General features: G+C 32.2%; 2 protein-coding genes across 2 annotated transcripts; both read left to right on the top strand.

Moving 5' to 3' along the window:
• The first annotated feature begins 9,525 nt into the window (after positions 1-9,525).
• Positions 9,526-13,266, top strand: LOC134266076 (dehydrogenase/reductase SDR family member on chromosome X-like). The gene is made up of 7 exons (XM_062748315.1): positions 9,526-9,678; positions 10,233-10,340; positions 10,518-10,586; positions 11,084-11,185; positions 11,690-11,897; positions 12,231-12,450; positions 12,948-13,266. Exons 1-7 carry the CDS (start codon positions 9,564-9,566, stop codon positions 13,140-13,142), a joined length of 1,017 nt encoding a protein of 338 aa, XP_062604299.1. The 5' UTR covers positions 9,526-9,563; the 3' UTR covers positions 13,143-13,266.
• Positions 13,267-14,578: 1,312 nt separating this feature from the next.
• Positions 14,579-22,101, top strand: LOC134266077 (uncharacterized; the record flags this gene model as incomplete). Its single annotated transcript, XM_062748316.1, has 6 exons — positions 14,579-14,755; positions 15,932-16,135; positions 16,259-16,386; positions 21,063-21,216; positions 21,613-21,720; positions 21,919-22,101. Coding segments are annotated over exons 1-6 (844 nt in total), but the record flags the coding sequence as incomplete, so codon positions are not given.
• Between the last annotated feature and the right edge of the window lie 365 nt (positions 22,102-22,466).

The raw sequence follows: 22,466 nt of genomic DNA on the forward strand, positions 1-22,466 counted from the left end.
CATACAGTTTACAAAAATTTAAGGTTTCTAGAATCATCATCTCAACATCTTGATCAAAAATATTCTATCAAAACAAACTGAGGGTTCTTAAAAAAGAAATTTCAGATGACATGAAGCTGAAAGTTGTTAAAATTATAAAATTTGATTATTCTTACATATATATCTTAAGCATATGTCATTTTACCTCAGCATGAAACAGCATGAAACACTGGCTTTGTGAATATACTTTGTATTAGAAGACAACAGGATTGTATAGCAAGTTTTGATAAAATTGTAGAAAGATTTAGAAAATAAATTCAGGAAAAATGGTTGAGTTACACCAAGGACATATTCATAACACAAAGGACATAAAAGTAACACAAAAGACGTTTTGTTCAAACCTTAAGATTAAATAATAAATTTGTTCCCCTTCCCCCGCAAAAAGCACAACAATGGCATTATATCACCGTGTGAAATTGACTGTTTTACTTTAAATTCATTTTGGACTCTAAATGTTTATATCTAATTTTTGTTTTAATATCATTTCTAATCTGAAATTATTTCCTTTCACAAATTGGATTTTTCCTATCTTTCTTAGCTAAGTTACTAATTGATAATTCAATTACTGAGTGACACTTGTCGGCTACTAAAGGTGTTTAGGTGTTTATGCCCAAGGACTTTTTAATCACTTTTACAAACAACATGTAATTATTCAATTATCGGCCTTCTTTATGTCCATGTCATCAAAGCATTTAATTATTTGTTTACTGTATCACTTTAACTCATTGTCAACACCTGTCATTTTTAACTCATTGTTCATTTTTCCATAAATACCATTGTCAAATTTTACTTATCAGTTCGGAGGCCCGACGCATTACTGGCCACTTCCGTCTGTGTTCCCCGCTTGTATTTCTTGAATGTTAAAATTGTTGTTCATCATTTAATTACATGCACTTATTAATAAACTCGGAAACCAGGTTACTCGTTACTTTGGACCTTTATATGTGTTATCGGGAAGAGTCCTTGGAATACGACTCTACTACTCCGGCCAACGACGCCACTCACTTCCCCTGCCAACATTCCCTCTTGCCCGATCAACTACACATCTTTTAGACCCAAACTACGTGGTTATAAATGGTGGAGATATCCTAAGGGTAAAACAACGCCCGGGGCTGCTGCATATATTTTGCAGTAGTTTGATCCCGTACCTAAACTAAGCGAGTTTCTCCACGTTATGTGGACTTTACAGCATGATGATGGACAACTACCATTTTCGACCATCTTGGATGTCATGGACCTTTCCCAGAACGAATAATGGACAACATCCACATCGCTTCACCAAGTGCTTTAGATGTCACAGACCTGGACACTTCGCCAAGAACTGCAATTTTCACAGCTCTCAGAAGTCAAAGTCGCATCAGGTACGTGACCAGCACAGAATTCAAGAATACTTCGGACAAAAACAGCTTCTTAAGGAACTTCCGTTTTACAACGTTAGAAATTCGGCCCTGCGTAAGTTCATGAACTTTTCATCTGTTCTAAAACACGAGCTTGCCAAAACAAAAGAAACTGTGAAAGACTTTCGGAAGAAATTTTCAGTATTAATTTCAAAACTTAGGAAAACAGAAAGTGAATTGAAGACTACCAAAAATCAAAATTCCGTGCTACAAGAAACTTCCAAACAGAAAATCTCAGAACTTCAATCTAAACTTAAAACAAACGTCCAAGAAAATCGTTTGAAACACCAAGTTGAAGACCTGCAGAGTCAACTGAACGGATCCGATCAAATAATCAAAATGGCTTCTGATCGGATACAAGACTTAACTCTTGAAAATATTGAGCACATAAAAACAATTCAAAACCAAAAAGAAGAAATAACTGCTTTAAGTTCTCGAAATTCTGCCTTGGAATATGCCAGGACAAATCATTGTGAGGTTATATATGACTTACGTGAGGCTAATCGTCGAAATATTCGAAAAATAAAACACCAAAAAGAAGAAATTGAAGACCTACGACATCAAACTTGTGATTTAGAACATGTCATAAAACAACACCGCGAAGTTATCGATGACTTACGTAATGAACTAAATCCGAATTGTAGCAAACACCACAGACGCAATCAGAACAGGGACCGCCGCTACTACCGGTGACCCGAGCCCATTCCAAACATGAGGACGTGTTTTTCCCGGAGCGGTGGGAAACTATCACCGTGTGAAATTGACTGTTTTACTTTAAATTCATTTTGGACTCTAAATGTTTATATCTAATTTTTGTTTTAATATCATTTCTAATCTGAAATTATTTCCTTTCACAAATTGGATTTTTCCTATCTTTCTTAGCTAAGTTACTAATTGATAATTCAATTACTGAGTGACACTTGTCGGCTACTAAATGTGTTTATGCCCAAGGACTTTTTAATCACTTTTACAAACAACATGTAATTATTCAATTATCGGCCTTCTTTATGTCCATGTCATCAAAGCATTTAATTATTTGTTTACTGTATCACTTTAACTCATTGTCAACACCTGTCATTTTTAACTCATTGTTCATTTTTCCATAAATACCATTGTCAAATTTTACTTATCAGTTCGGAGGCCCGACGCATTACTGGCCACTTCCGTCTGTGTTCCCCGCTTGTATTTCTTGAATGTTAAAATTGTTGTTCATCATTTAATTACATGCACTTATTAATAAACTCGGAAACCAGGTTACTCGTTACTTTGGACCTTTATATGTGTTATCGGGAAGAGTCCTTGGAATACGACTCTACTACTCCGGCCAACGACGCCACTCACTTCCCCTGCCAACATTCCCTCTTGCCCGATCAACTACACATCTTTTAGACCCAATCTACGTGGTTATAATTATCTAATAGATGTTAATGAAAGTATATGATTTTAAGAAAAATTTGCTTGAGATTTCATTTCTTTTTTACATTTGGAGTCCGACTAGTAACATTAATGATTAAAAAGTAACAACATAGACATAATTGTCCAATTATAAAGATACGCAAACATCAACAAAAAATAAAAATAAGTTATGCATGAATAATGCAGGATTACTAACATAGGACCTAGAATCATAGATCGGTGCATGTACAAGTATTTGTATGTCAAAAAAAGAAGTTGTAACACCAAAGACAAAAGATAACACAAAGGACATCTCACTTTATTTGTTTTGTTTTACATACAGCCTCCTTCCACACTGGGTTATCTATTTAATATTTCCTACCTACAGGATGTGGAGGACGAATTATAACCAAAACGTCACCTATGTTGTTCTAATATTCATCTTTTACAGTTTTTGGTCAAATTTAGTTTTTTTATCTTCATTACTGCTTTGATTATACATGAAGTTCTGATTGTCTCTTTTCCAGTGTTTCAGCATTTTTATCTGGTTTCTTTTCCAGGGTCTCAGTGTTTTCAGTATTTTTATTCATTTTTTTTCCAGGAACTCTGCTTGCTGTAGTTTCTCTTCATATGTACTCTTTTGTATGCCCTTCCTTTTTTTATAAATTATTTGATTTTATGTTAAGTGTTGATCAGCTGCATAAAGAAAATACCTTTGCCTAATGCCTATTTGTTGACTGAAATAAATTTCAAGATATGCTGGGAAAGATAGAGATCCATATTAAGTACTGCCTCTACTATAATGTCAACTTTTACTTCAGCGCTCTGACTTCATTCCAAAAGTTTTAATTATTTTATTTTATTATTTATTTTATTTATACTTCTATAGTGTAAGGTTTACAAACAATTTCCAACCTTTACGGGGATTATCAATTAGACAAATCTGCATGAAGAGTATCTTCATCTACATTCAAACAAAAATTCATGATTGGTGACAGATGCATTGTTCCTCTGATATATAATCTTTTGATATCGCTTTTGATAGTGATGAAAAATTCGTAAAATTCTATTTCATCGTCGGACATACACATTCCATGCTAGAATAGTCAAATGTTCTATATCTGACGTTACTTTGAAGGTGTCTGGATTCCTTTGATCTTTCACTTGTCTGTCTGTCTATTTTTTTGCAACTTTTGAAATGTTTCGTCCTTCCAATATCTTCATCGAGAGAACATAACATAGAATCAACAGGTTTCAGAGTAAAAAATGTCATGTATCATAAAATCCTGGATTCTTATTTTATTCCCTTGTGTTTCTATACTTCCCTGGAGTTACCACTTTAACCATCTCATTTTTAAGGACTTCATTATATTTAATGTAACTCAAATTGTACCATCTCCCCACAATTGTTTTCCTTTATACATTGAAGACAACTACGACTTCATACGTGGTATTTTTATTTCATTTTTCTATCTTAAATGCTTGTCATGTCCCTTGTGTAACTGAATTTGTCTAAAATGTTACCATAGTTAAGTATTATAGGGTTAAAAAGGGATAAAGATGTATTTCATAAGAAATTTTGATATTTCAATTTACTCAAAATAAATAATTCTCTCTACTCTACCGCTGAAGCAAGAATAACTACAAGAGTATATTAATAATGAAAATGTTTCATCATTTTGACGTCCATAGAGTTACCAAATTTGTCCTTTGTGTTATACATATCATTTATTGAATGAATTTGTAGCATATATAAAATATCAAATGTAAAACACATGATCAGATGAAACAAATATTATTGATATACTATTTTCGATAAACTTTACACATATTTTATTTTTAAATTGTAAATATTGAAGTTTCTGTACAGAATGTCCATAGAGTAATTAAATATGTCCGACGAGTAACTTTTCCTACAGTAACAAAATGGGCAGTAACGCCAGGGAATTACTATATCAAAAGTTACAAGTATAAAAGCAATGGCTGCATTAAAAAGATAGAGCACAGCTCCTACATCATGTGTATTTCACTTCAAAGTCGCTCAGTGCATCACAAACATTATATATTAATAGCCATTCTCTGTAAGCATTTAAACTCTTATATAGGGAGTGTGGCACGCATGGTCTTGGATTTTTATGAAACTTGGCATACATTCCTATATTGATGTATGTACCTAAAATTCATAATAAAATGGTTGCTATGGTCCATGGTTACCATGGCAACCAACATACATTTTTCATGGCCAAAAGGTCGCTAAATTTTGATGAAAAATGACCCTTTTTGACTTTTTAAGGGTCTTTAATGGAACAAGCTATCAACATGACTTTACCTTTTTGCCAAAATACATCATTTTACAGTGCTTTAGAAAATTTTTAGTATTTCAGTAACTTTTTCCTCATAGAAAAAATATCCCTCATTTATAGGTAGGATTTTTCTTGTGGAAATTTGTAGATTTTAGGCTCTTTTGAAAAGCCTGATATAAATTTTTGCGGATGGTTTGGAAAAAATGAATACATTGGTTTGAAAGTCCACATATAGTTCTAATATACACTACAAAGAACTACTTGGTATTCATATTTTTTTCTTGTTACCATGGTTACAAACTTATGCTTTTTTGTAAAATCCTAGAAAAGTACAATACGTAGATACAATCAGGATCCATGTAATTGCCTGAGTATTTTAAAATGGATTAAATCAAATTTAGATATATGGTAAACAATAGCAAAAACAAAGCTAAAAAATAAATTTTCATGACTAAGGGTCAAAGGTCAAGGTCAAAATGGCCGATTTTGATAGATATTTAAGAAGACTAAACAACATTTTTTCTGTGTCATAACTAATATTTGTGTTTTAAACAACAAATGAAGAAACAAAGTTACAGTTCTGGTCAACAATAACTAGCATCATATGAATGTGTGCCCATATGGACAGAAGGTCAAAGTTCAAGGTCACAATGGTATATAAAGAACTATGCACGCTAACTCTTAATTCCCGCCTACATTTTGCTACCATTTTATTCAATATTAATGGCAATTTAGCCATAAAATCTTTACTAAATATAAAAAACAGTTAAATGGTATTTGATTCATTATTTTAATACCAGAGCTAAATAGTACATTATCCCTTATTCCAACTCTTGAAATAAGGGGGGTGGGGGTAGTCGATGATATTTTCCATTGAAATCGGACTTTCAAGCATCACCATATTTTGAAAAAATCTTTGATGTAATTAAATGTTACGCGATTTTTTCTCATGTTTTACACAAATAAGTAAAATATACTAGTATATATATTAATAAAATACACGGTTTTAGCTGTTAATCACTTTGAAATTGGGAGAAAATAGGCATTTATTTTCTTTTTTTTTGGTATATAAAAATACCCCCCCCCCCTCTGTCTGTTTTAACATTTTATTATCATGGGATCTTAAGAAGCCTATGATCTTTTTTCAATTTGAGTTTATACTACAACTTGCTTTGGCTTAAAATGACCCCTATTTATTTCTAGGTCAAAAGGTAAAGGTAGAAAAAAAATTGTTTGTATGTAAACCTCTCATTTCCGAGTGATATCTCAAAAAGCGTTTAGGTTAGCTTATTTTTTGTTCATAACGCTCTATGGTCCCGCCCGCCCCACTTTAAGTGTCCCATCCCCTACCCAACCACCCTCCGACACCCCCCCCCCCCCTCTTAATCTACAGAAATTCTTATCTCCTTAAGCAGGGGACACATATTCTTTGAATTAGCTTGTTAATAATGCATTTATACTCGGTTATTCAGAATACTGGTATTGTAAATGTTGTATCCTGACCTCGATCCCGTATATTGAATGTATTTTATTGAGAACTGGTTTTACATTCTACCTTTAGCTTGATGCATAATGTGAAAATGCTTATATAAGTACAGTTTTCAGGTTTTATTGCTATAAAGGTAGGCATTTAAGAATATTGGACGACTATACACTTTCCATATTGAGTGCAAGACTTCTTGTATGTAGAGAATTGCGCTACAAGCATGTAAAGACACTCTTCTGCTGTTTTAGTAAACTTATCCCTTGCTACTAAATGTACATTTTTTAAACCATATTTAACAATCCGAACTTTTCAAGTGACAGTCAAAATGTGTTTTCCAGTGACTTTTTTTCAGGGAAGTTGACGGAAAAATCTAATTTACTTTGAAATGTCATTCTTACAAAAATGAGATTTTAGCGATGTTGATGGTAAATATTTCAACACAAATATGCCTGGATCTACGCAAAAGATCTGATATTCCCAAAGTTTAATCAATAATAATCTGTTGTAAACATCTGCTGGACCTGTTCGAATAATCTGCTATTGTGCTTTAATTAATTGTTTGTTTTTTTTGGGGGGGGGGGTCAGAAAATTATTTTCATTATTAATAAAATACTGCAAGACAGATTTAATATTGTACTGCTATTGTCAAGAGAAATGATAAACCGTTAACTTTAAATTTGATTCACAGACAATTTGTATTTCTATGCAACTACCCCAATCATCAAAAGTATATTTTTGACTGGTTAACAAAACATTTTATACTTGTTTATCCTGTTTAAAAACTACGTAATATGACTGCATTTACTATGGGTTAGGGGGACCCCCCACCCAGAAGGGGGGGGGGATTAAGTTAGGTTTATTTTCATGGCAGGACATATCATTTATTTCCAAGATGTTTTTTAGGGAAAATTATTAATTTTCTTCTTCACAGAAAAAAGTCTTAAGAGCAAAGAAAAAAAAAACAATAACAATATATAAAATGCCCAAACTCTTTTTCATTTAGGAAGGGGGGGGGGGGGGGTTGTATACGTAACAATTTTCTAACCCATATATAATATGTATTATACCATGGGTTTAAAAAAATCTTGCTGAATTTGAAATAACGACCTGTGGATGGGAATTGTAGCTATCATTCGGTATAATTTTTTTTCCTTTCAGCCAAGGACATATTCAGTTTTTTAAAAAATTATTAGTCTCTATAATAACATTCAGTTTGAAAATTCATTTGCTTTCTAACGCCGTATTCATTGCAGTCCTCCAGTATATCACTCTGACTGATCGTAAGACACAGTAATTCTTAAAAAAAAAACAAATTCATAATACAAGTAATTCTGATATTTCAAGTTTATCTTGAATCAAGTTTTGAAACTCCTTAGACCTTGAGACTAATGCTTATGTACAGAGCTGATTTCCTGAACTATGTAGTCTAGCTTGTACATTTCACCATTTTTCACATATCAAAATTATTCTTTTGAATGTAGAATATAAACAGAGGCTAAAATTTGTATGCAAATTAAATAAACAGGAAAAACAGTTGATTTTACTTGAATTCCTGGATATACAGAGCTGTATGCTGACAATATGTAAACAACTTCCAGTCATTTTTGTATAATGATTTTTTTTTATCTTTCTCACTGAAGAGTTCACAATTATCAAAGGGAGATAATTCAATTTCAAAGTTATTGTCTGCTATTTTAACCAAAGAATTCTCATATTTATAGAGAGAATACCAACAAGGTTTTAACATGACTTTTAAAGTTAGATGTTATATTTCTTATTTCTGTGAGTAACATGAATTGAAGTAGCCGCATTTCTTTAAAAAACTTTCCCAAATATTGCATTTTTTCACAAAAAATCAACTTTAGACACCGTTTCCATGGTAACTACTCGACATTCATATGATCTAACTATATTTTTTGAAGTAGTTTATGAGGTGGTACTTTCCAGCCAAATTTGAAAAAAATCTGTGACTATGCGTGCCACAAAAGTTTAAGTGGTTACAGAGAATGGGTATTAATTTATCTTCACATTAAGTAACTCCAAGGACCTAAAAATAAATTACTCTCTCAACCAAACTCAACTGAAACCAAATATTGTGTCTACAGGGTTAAACACACATGTTTTGTGTCTTTTTATATTTTGGCGGGTACAATATCTTTAGAAGGCGGCTGATGCTGAAGAGTTCCTTCAGGAAAAATAACTGTTACAGATAACTTTTATGTCTTGGTTACTCCAAGGACACGGCGAAAATCACAAAGTTTTTTTTTTAACGTTTATTGCTTAAAAAATTATATTCTTACTTTTTTTAGTCACCTTTTAGCATGTTTTTAAACAATGTTAAGTATTTACAATACATTAAAGGTATTTTATGCTCCCAAACTATATTTACTGTCTCAATAAGGAGGGTTGAAAATACACCCTCGGCGAAATCACAAGCAATTTTCTTTAATTTAACTCATGTTGAAGGATTTTTTCAGTATTTATATCAATTTTTAATCGTACTTTAAATCTGTTAGAACTCTTAATTTTAGATCATTGTTAAGTTCATGAGCACAAAAAGTTTTTATTTTATTAAAATATTTACCAGAAAACTTGTATGACTGAAATCTGGACATTTTTTTAGAATGACCCAGAGCTAATAGAGGTATGCACCCTTCTCACCTGCATACTAGGCTCATGTTTCTTGTTTGATTTGATACGTGTACTTAGCATTGCCTTACGTACGAACAATTTCTAAAAACGAGACAAGCAAGAAGAACCAATTTCGCTGATTGTACGTTATGCTTTTTATGGTTATTTGCATGTGAAGTTTATCCGAATGTACTGTTCTGACACTCTCTCGCTGATTTTGTTTGAGAGAGGATTCCGTAACGAACGACAACTCTGCATTTGAGATTATTTGGAGAGTTGACCGTTTCCGATTCTCTTATCTAGATTTTCAAAATGGCGCTGTCCATCATGATTGGAATTTGTTACATCATTTGGTCGTTTTTAAAGGTTTATGTTTTCGGTTTTGTGGCCTTGGTGCGTCAGGTACTACAGAGACACAAAATTCCAGGTAATTTCTTACATGTTAAAGAAATGTTAATAAGGACAAAGGTTAAAGTGTCTGTACAAATGAAGGAAATTCGAACTTTGCATGACTTTCCTTTTATCTCGAGACTCAATTTTTCAATTGTCAGTAAATTAACTTATCAACCGTATCTTTTTAATCTCCTGATGTATTGTAAAAAATAAAAAGGCATTCCTTTCATATTCAACAAACTGTAATATGGTGATATCATATGACACCTATTCTCACTGGCACTGGAAGTTAATGTAAATATATAGTTTGTGCATGTATAAAAAAAAGACCCTTCTTTTTTTTATACATGCACATACTATATATTTACATTAACTTCCAGTGCCCATGCCTATTCTGACATGGACCTGTATAGTCAGATACTATAGATTCATGATCTATACTTAACAAAATCCTTCTTGTTCCAGATTAACAATCATTGATAAGATATGAGAGTGTGATTTTTTTTCTAAAGTATTTTTAAAATTTTTTTTATATTTTATTTTTTGTGTACAACTGTATATCTTAATATGTGTTTTTTCTTCTTTCAGAGTTGCACTTGAGAACTGGAAAAATTGCAATAGTGACCGGCGGTACAAGTGGTATAGGGTTTCATGTCTCACTGGGTCTGGTCTCCAAAAATGTCCATGTGATCATGGGTTAGAAAATGTTTTCAAATTTTCAAAAGATACATGTAGTTGAAGACTAGTATGTTAAAACCATTGTATTTGTAAATATAATTGATGCAAATGCAGTTTGAAGTTCAAATTCTAAATAAATTTCAATAGAACAGGTCTTGAAATCTTGAAGCAAGTAAATTTTTATTTTATTTCAAGGTGGTCACAACATTGAGAAAGGGAAAGAGGCTATAAAGAAAATTAGAGAAGAATTTCCTAATGCAAAAGGTAAATTTTTAGAATCATACAAATTGCAGAATGTCTGTGTGATGATTACACATGGTTTTAATGCTCACATGTAAGATTTCATGTAAATTTTTTTTATTGTGATACAATTTTATAATTTAATTTGCAATTTGCCATATCCAAATGAAGATTAATCTTGACATTTAAAAAAAAAACATTTTGAATACATCTTTTGCCATGTTCACAAAATTATTTGTACATACATGCAAGTGAGAATAAAAATACTCTGCAATATATTGTAAAGCAACTCTCCTTAGCTTGCATCTAACTAATGAATTTGTGAGGAGGAGAAATTTAAAGAAATGTAATAATTCTGGCTAAAAATGCTGTATTTTTAAATAAAAAAAAATTGAGACCAAAGACTGACAATTTTTACAAGAAAAATTTATAAATTTCTAGGAATAAGAAACTGAAAAAAAAATATCAGCAAAGGAAAGAAGCTTTGTCAATTTCACAAACTTGCCTTATGTCTGTTTCAGTGGACTTTATGCATTTAAATCTGGCCTCCTTTAAATCCATACAGGACTTTGTTGAAAATGTAAAGGCAAGATGCTCCAACATTCATATACTAGTAAATAATGGTAAGTATAAATAAGGGACGAAACCGTTAAAAGTCTAATACTAAATGTTGTTTTCCATTTTTATGAATTCTTGCATATTATATCTTTATGAAAGCATTTGTCTATTAAATATAGAAAAACATTTATTGATGATTTTTTTTATGTATGGAAGCAAAATCTCCATTTACAATTTATACTTACTATTCATTTTCAATAGAAATTACAGCTGATTTTTAATTGTTTTAATTCAAATTAATCCTAAATCCTCAAGATTATACACTCTGTACTACATGACTGATGTAGAAACCTCCACATGTCAAGAAGGATAACATTTATTTGAAAGCTACCCTTAAGTATCAGAGCAGGTCATGAAATCGGGTTCAATGTACTTCAAAGGAATACAGTGGGAAAAAAGTTGATATTCACTTTCTCTAAAAGTTTATGAAGTTATACTTTTCAAGTTCAGTTTCCTTATAGCAAGATTTGAGAGGGGAACATAAAATTTTGTTTTGTTTTAAATTGTAGCTGGTGTAATGTTTGCACCATATCAAGAGACTACTGATAGTCTAGAAAGCCATTTCCAAATAAATTATTTAGGACACCTATACCTTACACAGTCTCTCATGGACATCTTAAAGAATTCTGGCACAGATGAATTTTATAGTCGTATCATTAACCTCTCATCAGTCGTCCATAACGTGGGATCACTAAATCTACAAAATCTTGGAAGAAGGTATTATTTAATAAACAATCTGATAGAGTATCTCAAATATAGATTTTGTACATTTGAATTCTTTGATATATACCACAAAAAATTTTCTTATCTCCAACACAGAAGAGTTATATTGTTATTTCAATATTTCTTTGAATTGGAAATCAAATAATTGTGTGATTTGTTCAAACATGAAGTTGGTTAACCTAACAGAAAGAACTTTTTTATTGCGAAGAGTCACCTTTTTAAGTAAAGATATTTGAATTTTTAAAGAAAAATTTCTTTTTGTTATTCATCAACATGCTTGTCCTGACATATCTTTATTCTTTAGCAACTAATAATGTCTACCTATAGGTGTTCAAACTGGTGGGAATATTCACCTCATGCAGCTTATGCAGATTCCAAACTTTACATAGCCCTCTCCTCCTGGGGTCTAAGTGAACAACTAAAACAAGAAAATTCAAAGGTGACAGTCAATGCCCTACATCCTGGCATTGTTAATACAGCTCTCTACAGACATGTTCACTGGTCCATCAAGTGGCTTCTGGATATTGTAGCTAAGTTCACTTATTTGGTAAGTTTGAGATGTAAGCATTTTGTTTGAAATAAATTTGTATTCATGGATTTTCTAAATTAAGAAGGCAAGTGCAACATTTTGAGCAATGCTGTTTAACTGCTTACTACTTCAGGCTCAGTTATTATATTCTGAGGCCAACTATCTGAATTCTGACGTAGTTTTCCAATATCTATACAAAGTATTTGTTCCTTTCACTCAGATATCAGATGGATATCTCTCAATATCTCTATTCATATGAAGTAAAGAGGTGTATATGAGTAAAAGAAAGATAAATCTGCATAAACATTGGACTTTTGCATTTTCTTTATTCAGATTGTGCAAATATTTTATTGAGTAGCTGCAATATTGTAGCCTACATTATTGCAGCTAAAAAAGAAGTTCTGCATTATATATATATATATATATATATATATATATATATATATATATATATATATATATATATATATATATATATATATATATATATATATATATAAATATTATCTTGGTAGACACCACCAGAGGGCGCTGATACTATACTGTTTTTGGCTTTATCACCAGATGTGGAGAGAGAAAGTGGACTTTATTATGATAATTGTCAGGAACAGAAAACTTGTCAGATGGCATACAGTGATGACGTCATTAATCAAATGCAGGATATTTCAAATGACATCATACAAGACAAAATTCAGGGAAGAATGGAATAAAAAAATCATAGGGTATTATCAAATTGCCATGTCATTTGTGTCTGAAACTTTGAAATGTCGTTAAGTTGATTTCCTGGATATACATGCATAATTGATATGTTTGTGCCAATTATTTGTTTGATTGTTAGATGAATATTTTGTTCATTTTAAATTACTTTCATAATAAAAGCATATTTGAAAACGTGTGAGAAGTTATTGACTTTTCCTAAACATACTAGTAGTGGTAGTATTTAACCAAGCTAACAAAAATGATTTTAAGAATAATCATAAAAGAAAATCAGGAAGGAGTTATCAGCCAAGACACCTATTTCCTCAGTATTCATTGAAGAAACTATAACACTTATTTCCTCAATATTTATCATTTGAAGACATAAACACACACACACACAAAAATTTGTGGTCTTCATAATGAAAGGTATGAGTTTTATTTAATTTTGTCACTTAAGGGACATTTTATATTCATATCCTACCCCTATGATATTACAACAAATTATAATTTTAGAACTCTGTTATTATCTAGAAATATAGAGATAATAAACAAACGCAATGATTTTAGAACTCCGTAATTATTTAGCATAAAAATATAGAGATAACAAATGCAATTAAGCTCAGAAGTTCATTAAAATTACACAAATCGAGAGCAAAGCAATAAGCCTATAGACTTCTGGAAAAAAAACTTTCAGAATTTGTATCATGTGCCATGGAGGAGATGGCATCGATTGCCTACCAGTCGTATTGCTGCATGTGTTCTCGTCATGATGGGGAAAACACAAAAAATCAGTATGAAAAAAGTCGTAGAAGCGTATAAGTGCCATGTAATATAAGTTGATAATTCGAATTTTAATCTTAGCTTTTCCAACTTTAATCTTGGTAATTCTAACTTTAATATATCATTAAGTCAAATGCTGAATGAGGTTTTTATACTAATTGTTAGGCCATTATTTACATGCTTTCGGATTTGTCTACGGATTTTCCCAATCATGACAAGGAGCACACGAGGATGTGACCGGTCGGCAGGGGATGTTCACTCCTCCATGGTAACTGATCCCACCTGTAATGTTTTGCTCTGACCCTGTTTGAATGAACTTTTGAGCTTGAATTAATGTTCGTTATCTCCATATATTTTCATTTTATGGCGTACAGTTGTAAACTTTTGTAAGTCTGTTTCTTAGACTTCAAATTTGGAACCTTGAATTTTTTGTATAATTGAGATGTATAAAATGAAAATTGTTGCACAAATATTTACATTTTTGTTAAATTCAATAACAGATTTTTAAGAATTAGCCTACCTGTCTGAGGAAGGGATATCCTTACTGAAATGATATAAATCATATAATTAATATGTATTACATATTATATATTATATCTATATATAAAAAAAACTTCCCGATAGGAAAATATAAAAATAAAAAAAAGTCGTTTTAAACAATTTGTGAATATTTTATTGTGGGACTCAGCTTCCCGTTTCAGAAATGCCTAAACCTTTAAGGAAACGTGTACGTTGTGAGATAAAATTAAGCTGACAAAGCCTAGATGGATTGCGAAGATGTTGCATGTACACTGTAAACCACTGCTGTTATTACATGTACTTGTTATTATTCTAAGAACAGTAGGTAAGAGTACTTTGGTAATATACATGTATGTATATTCCTTCACCTGTTTTTTAAAGTATATATGTGCGACCACATTCTTCTGTTGTCCTAGTTGTGCAATTTCTGCATTTATGTTATTATGTTACTTTTATTTCGGTATATTTTTTACCACTAGATTTAAGATTGATCCTAGCTCGTAGAAATATGTAACCGTGCAATTTTTTTTATACCCCGATTGAAATATGGGAGGGTATGTAGTGATAGGGATGTCCGTCCGTCCGTCTGAGAGCCCAATAAATGATGACTTCCCACCTCCCATATGATTATAATGGCTAAGTCCATGTTTTGCTATGGGAGAACCGAAATGGATTAAAAAGTAAGATAGGAGGTGCATAATGGCAATATGTAATAAAGGTTGTTTAAGGAATAAAGCTTATTAATTTCAACCCACGTTATACGATATAACATAACTTGGGGTAGTTTACTACCCGCGAAGCGGTTTATTAAAAAAAGCTTAAACTTCCCCAAGTTATGTTACATCGTATATCACAGGTTAAAATAACCTCATTCCATATACGAAATTCAATTTCAGTGTAGGAATTATAAGACAATTTTTCCTCCAAAAATGGCTTCCAATTCAGCAAATTTTACTAAGTCTCACTAAATGATACCCCCATACGATTATAATGTCATGTTTGGCTGTGGACATCCGAAATATTAAAGTGTCAGATCAAAAAGTGATATTGGTGGTGCACAATGGCATTAAGAATCTTTGAAAGAAATCATTAAATTTTATTTTGTGGATAATCTTGAGATGGGTACGTACCCTTTAATATTACGGAGAGAATGGCAGGGTTCTGTGTTTTGCTATTGCTAACCCGAAATATGTATCCAATCAAAACGTAAAATAGGAAGTTCACATTGGTTCTGTGTAACAAAGATTCTGTGAAAGTCTAGTAAATTTCATGCAGTGGTAGAAGAGGAGTTGCGGATAAAAGATGGGTACCCCTTAGCGTAACAGACAAAAGGATAGAAGGACGGGCGGGCATCCGAACACTGTATATCCTTCCATTTTTCAAGAGGGGGAAGGGGTATAATTATGATAGGGAACAAGGTCTTTGAAGAATTTTGATCAAACACACCGAACAAAACTTTGGGATTTTATATTTTTATGTTGATTTGAATTTTTTCATATAGATAGCGAGAACAATACACGTGCACTAGTCATATCAAATGAAGCAGTAACGTGGTTAGAGGGACAGAGACAGTGTGCAGAAAAGAATGGACGACTTCTCAGCTCGAACGACTTCTCTCTCTACCTTCAGGAAGTTCTGGAGAAAGTGTCGGGCGATTTCTGGCTCGGCGACATACAGAAAGTTTCCGAATGGATCCATATCTTAGGTTGATACAAATTTTCCTTTTTGTTTGTTTTCGGAGCAATAAAATATTAATTGTGTTGATCTATTCTAAGTTAACTGAATTTTTTTTATTTTATTAATGTTGTTTTTATTATGTACAATACAGGTTGCTACAGTAAGGCCAGTATTGAAAACAAGCTCTTCTCATCTACAAACTTTACCATCGGTCTAACACCGGGACGCTGTCAAGAATATTGTTTCTATGAAAAAATGTCTTTATTTTTTGCTATCAAGGTATGTAAAGGATATTACCAATGTAAGATTAATTATTTTTATGTTGTTTGAATCACAGGTACTTGTGGACGAGACACCCCCACCCTCCCCCGACTTGGAAATATTTTCACAAATTATATTTATTAAATTTATTCATCAAATGTACCATAGGAAAAAATCGTGTAAACCCTAAAATGATCATTTCACAACGTAGACCCCACTATACATTATAAGGGATGTATAATCGTTTCACAAAAATTTGCTCTACCATACGTTAGAAGAGATTATAATGTATATGTAGTTATGTAGGCATATTTAATCCCTTTTTCATGCTAATCATTGTCTCTGTGTCCTTCTACTCTGAACTGCTTAAACCAAAGAAGAAGAAAAAATTCTTTTTCTCAACCTTCTCAGTATATATTCTTGAATCGAGAAAATATTGGTTTCGAACACCAGCTACTATTGGTTTACATCAATGAGGCAGTTTATGTCAACTTAACTATCAGAAATGATAGAACATTTGATTATGACGTAAATTATTAATGTTCAGTATGGTTTCATGCAGTAGCATTGCTTGTTAGTTGAAAACATGTAAGGAGCAATCCAGTAACTGCTTTAGATTACACCCGTTCTATGTATTTTGCTAGATTATTCATATTTGCTTTTAACGTGTTAAACTCGATTAACGGTACGTTATTTGTGTTAAAAGTGATATGAGTATATACTATATGAATCATTTATGATTTCCTGTTTCTTTTATGTTTCATAAGATTAAAACTTTTGATGTAATATAAAGTTTTCTGATAACATTGCGAGTATGGTTGCTGTATGTGCGACTCTTGACACGTGTAATTGCTACGACTGGCTTCTGTTCTGTTTCATGAGGTGCGACGTTTTACTGCTGTATCATAAATTTATTGTTATCCGAGAAATACGTTTAAATTTAATATCGACACATCAGATAGTGCAACTTTCTTGAATAACCCCCAAAATATATACCTCCAATTCGAGGATTGGTTGCTTCTATTAAATATTTAAAATGTATTGCATATACCCCCCCCCCCCCCAACATAAATTGTTCTATCATGTGAAAAAAATAAAGGATTTAAAATTCACTCTGATTAGTTTATATTGGATAACACTCTTAAAAATCATGAACTTACTTTACTGAAAATATGTTACTGGAGTTTTTATGTTCATTAAGGCTCTAATCCAAAAGTTCAATTTTAAATAATTCTAGATTCATGTTGTATTCAAGTCATCTTCGATTGACTATCTAGAACTTCAAAGTTACAAACTTTCTATGCATGCAGAAGAAACAAAAAAGACCTTGGAACCCCATACCCCCCAAGGAAAAAAGATTGACCTCTCTTTAATAAGAATGGGAGTCATGACCCTTCATGTATTTGAAGGGAATAGTTGTTGATGCATGTAAGAGTGTTTTACTTTTACATCTCCTCCATGAATAGTTTTAACCTTTGACTTGGAAAGATGGCATTAAGTATTTCAGATAATTAACTTGTATGGAATATTTTAATATCTCAACAAAATATTCTCATATTTGAATGACATAAAGACATCGGTCTATTTATTAAACATAGAGACCTGTGACATTATTTTTCAATGTATGTGTAGGAAGGATAAGGGCCGCAGGTGATTGACAACCCAACAAAAAATGTCCAATATTGGGAGAACACAGCTCCAGAACTGTAGTGTTAACTAATGGTTTCATGTTTTCATCTTTGACTATAAAGACTTAAATATAAAATCATAACGCTTCCGTTCTGCAGCTAGGAAGAACAGTCCTATTTTATCGTGTGTTGGGGACCTTTCTCTAACTATTCCATTTTTCCACAACGGCCATCTTTGCTATCGAAGGGTTTCTCATACGCTACTTTCCGCATAAACTGAGGAGAGTAGCGTATTAGAAACCCTTGGCTAGCGAAGATGACAACGGCTGGGTTTGCAAATCTTACGGTTAGCTGCAGAACTGTATCTGTCCGAAGACGGGAGAGCTGGAAAAAATGTATACCGGTATTTATTGTGCATGAAAGTGTGCTGCTTCTCGGATTCAAACTGTCATATTCTAAAAAAATATTTCTAACTGGGTGTTCCAAATAAATTCCTTTACAATTTCCACTTACTATTTCCACAACAAATAACTGTTGTAAATAGCCCTCCATGAAATTGAGACCAGCCAATTTCGCATTTTTTCTGCAGATGACAAGAGACAAAATGTTTCAATTGCAACACACTTCGTGAAGAATTCTAGAGGTCATGATTTTTTTTTAGCTTTTGTGCAGTTGAGATAAGAATTTGGAGGAATTAATCAAGTATCAATCGCAGCTTTTGGGCGCAATTTTTTAACAGATTTTTTGGTTGGGTGGCACTGTAGCACTTCGGTAGTCTATCTCATTTTTTTTTCAGACCAGCGAGTTACAGAAATGCAGCTACCTTACGGTTAAAAAAAAGTTGGGGGGGGGCCATGTCTACATGAAAAATTATAAACATGAATCAAAACTAAACCAAAAGACTATTTTCAGAAAATAAAGTACAACCCAAATTGCATATTTCGTGCCTGAGATGTAACTGGATAAATGTAGACTACATGCAACACAGTTCTACGGATGCAAACATCATGCTTTGAATAAATAAATTGCAAGGGGAAATATTACCATTATGCATTCGTTTACTGCTTTAAAAAGTTTGATCGCTTCATCACGACATTCGTATATGTATACCTGGTGCAGTTTTAAATTATTTGGTGTCATCATCTTGCTCATTTATACCATATCACTCCATTTAAAAGTAACAAAAGAATATAACAAAAAAACCCACAATATCCGTAACAAGAATTGATGGAACATTTCCTATTGGTGCAAGAAATGGTCAGAAATGACTATAAACTACAAAAACTATTATTCTTTTCATGCAATTTTGAATAATTTCATAATATGTACTTTAAGTAACATAAACCAACAGTCTCAGAGACGTAAACCAGTTGTCGCATTTACACAAATAAAAAGTCGCCTGTGTCAAAATTTTACAGAAACCAATTGTAGCACCTACAAAATGAATTTACTAGTAATTGACTAATTCCATGAAAGAAGGATATGGAAATAACGAACAGTATTCATTCTCAACGTCCATTAAACAATATACAAAATAAGAGCAGAGCAAACACAGACCTCCGAGACATCAGAGGTGGGATCAGGTGCCATGGAGGAGTGAGCATCCCCTGCCGACCGGTCACACCCGCCGTGTGCTTGTTGTCATAATCAGGAAATAACGGAAAAAATCCGTCGTCAATTCAGTGTATAAATAATGGACTAACAATTGGTATGAAAAACGTCAGTCAGCATTTCATTCAATGATAAATTGTATTTGCTGACAAGGTCATTGTATCGACCATAGAATTTACGAAATGATGACTTTAAACGAGACTGTTGATATTCTTGTTTCATCAACTTGCTTGTCAATAATTTACCTCGTTTAAGAAATTGTTCATACGTAGAGCATGCTCTTGCGTATCGAATCAACTGAGATATGCAGGTGATGAAGGTATATTGCTGCATAAGTAAGGGAAGTTGACGATAGAAAAGTTAAAGTCATCACGTTTATCATAGAGCTTGGTTGTTAGATTACCATTAGTGTCTTTATCAAGTAAAATATCCAAGTAAGAAGCAGAAGTGTCGGACTCTGTGGTATCTTTTATCTCAAGCTCACCAGGATATATCGTGTCGACGTAGGAATGGAAATTATCATTATTAATTGACAATACGTCGTCGATATATCTAAATGTCGAGTTGAAGGCCAAAGCAAGTGTTTTCTTCTTTTCACGCATAAGATTTTGCATAAATTCTGCTTCATATGAATATAAAAATAAGTCTGCTAATAACGGAGCGCAATTTGTACCCATGGGAATTCCAATAGATTGTTGGAATACCTGGTCTCCAAAAACCACATAGATATTGTCAATCAGAAACTCAAGCATCTTCTTGATGTCAACTTCAGAGTACTTATGTGTGCAATTAGAATCTGTTTTAACAAAATAATTTTTCAAATGACCAATGACGAGGTAAGTAAATTTACGAGTTCCATTTTTGTTGAAGAAGCAGCTGTCAATGATATCAAAAAGCCTGGATTTTAATTTAATTTAAAGCACATTGTTTGTGTCCACGGCATTAAATAACGTTGAATTAAAGTTAAATTTACCCTCTTAACTGTCCAATCAGTCCTGTAGTACTTAATGCATCATTCGAATGAGAGTACATGAAAAACACGACGTAAACAGCCACTTACATGTAACGTTTCGATATTGAGCATTTTGGGGTATTAAAGCAATCCAACCGCTTAACATTTTAATAAATTTGCTTTCAAGAAAGTGATTTTTAAACTTATATCAAAAAACATGTATTTAACTAGATATTTCACAGGAGCCAATAGTAGCTGGTGTCCGAAACCAAGATTTTCTCGATTCGCACTTTACCAGCAGTGTTAATAATGTAAAATTTAATTTTGTGGAAATACTTTATATTTTTGCTGAAAAAATTTAGAATTCATGTTTCGTTTTTATCAAAAAACCAAACATGTGAATTTTAGTGAGACTTTATTAATTTAGTTGCGTGTTCACTGAAGTCTATTCAATCAGTTAACTTAAGCATTAATCATTATGATATAAGCGATGTTTTTTTTAGGAAGAAACATGTTACTGCCTCAAACCTGACTTTAATTTACCAGACACAGCCTCGGTAACCAACTGTGATTATAACTGTAACTCGGAGGAACCAAAGGCCTGTGGTAGCAAAACAGGACCATATCTGAGTGTTTACAAAACAACTAATACATCAGGTAAGAATATCTTGGCTGAACGCTGAATATAGACCAGTTCTAAAAATCCCTTTAAAATTCAATTTGTTTTTGCCATATGCTAATAGAAAAGATAAGTGGTTACATAAACATTATTTTGATTTACTAATTCGTACAAATTAAAATTGACCTTGGGCCTCCAATTCACTTAAATTTTGCGAAACAAAATTAAATTAAATTAAATACCCGGTAGTTTGTATATTACCGGTATAAGTAGCAAGTCTTTTGACAAAAGTCTGATTGAAATGAATGCGCGGACAGTACCTAGAACAAAGAAATGTAACTTTAATAAACACTATTAATTATATGTACTCTATTAAAATGATATAATTTACGAGATTCACTCCATTTATAACAGAACTTTTTACTTTTTTTCAGTTAAAGGCACCCATGGTCTGTGTATGAGCATAGTCTGCTTTGGACACAAATATTTTAAGACTGAAGATTGTAGAGTTCCATTGATTCCGTACTGTTCTAACAATTATAGTCAGTTTACAAATAGATATCATATTTTTTTCCTTTAATATACGTTTCTGAATTATTTGTGTTTTGAAAAAGAACAACTTGATCTGCTTAAAATCAGATTGAAAAACAACTCTTCTAATTACTTATGCATTTAATAAACTAAACTAAACTAAATTAAATAAACTAAATCAATGAATCCATCATATCCCCGCATTTCAGCAAGCACTGGAGGCAGTTGGGCTGATGCTATTGCTATGTGTCTGAGAGGAAATGGTTATTTAGATGGTGAAGCCAATTTAGATGATCCAAGGAGCAAATGCAATGAGATACAGAATCAATTTTCAAACATTTATATATTTTGGATTGGCATCCGTAGACAAATGTACAAATCTGTAGATAAAGGTATTAGTGGTACATGTAGTATCTGAACAAAACTCTTTATATTTAGATATCGGTGGTATTTTTAATAGCTTGTTTGATATCACAATAGGGTATACAATTAATTGGTTTAACAAGTATATTAGATATGAATATATTCTCGGTCTCATACATGCTCTAGAAACTTATTTTATATACATGTTCTAGTATCGAACTTGGACTCTTTGACCATGACTCTTCTACAGCTTTAAAAATCATAAAACAAATAACACTGGGTTTGTATTTCATAGAAGCAATTAAATAGAAAAGTTGCCATGTTGTAGAAGATCATTCAATTGTGCTAAATTTTATAGATTAAAGCAAAATACTTGTATTACATTTATTTACAA

This window comes from Saccostrea cucullata, unplaced genomic scaffold (assembly GCF_032062105.1).
Source record: "Saccostrea cucullata isolate Sc308-1 unplaced genomic scaffold, CSIRO_AGI_Scuc_v1 ctg9309, whole genome shotgun sequence".
Classification (NCBI taxonomy): Eukaryota; Metazoa; Mollusca; class Bivalvia; order Ostreida; family Ostreidae; genus Saccostrea; species Saccostrea cuccullata.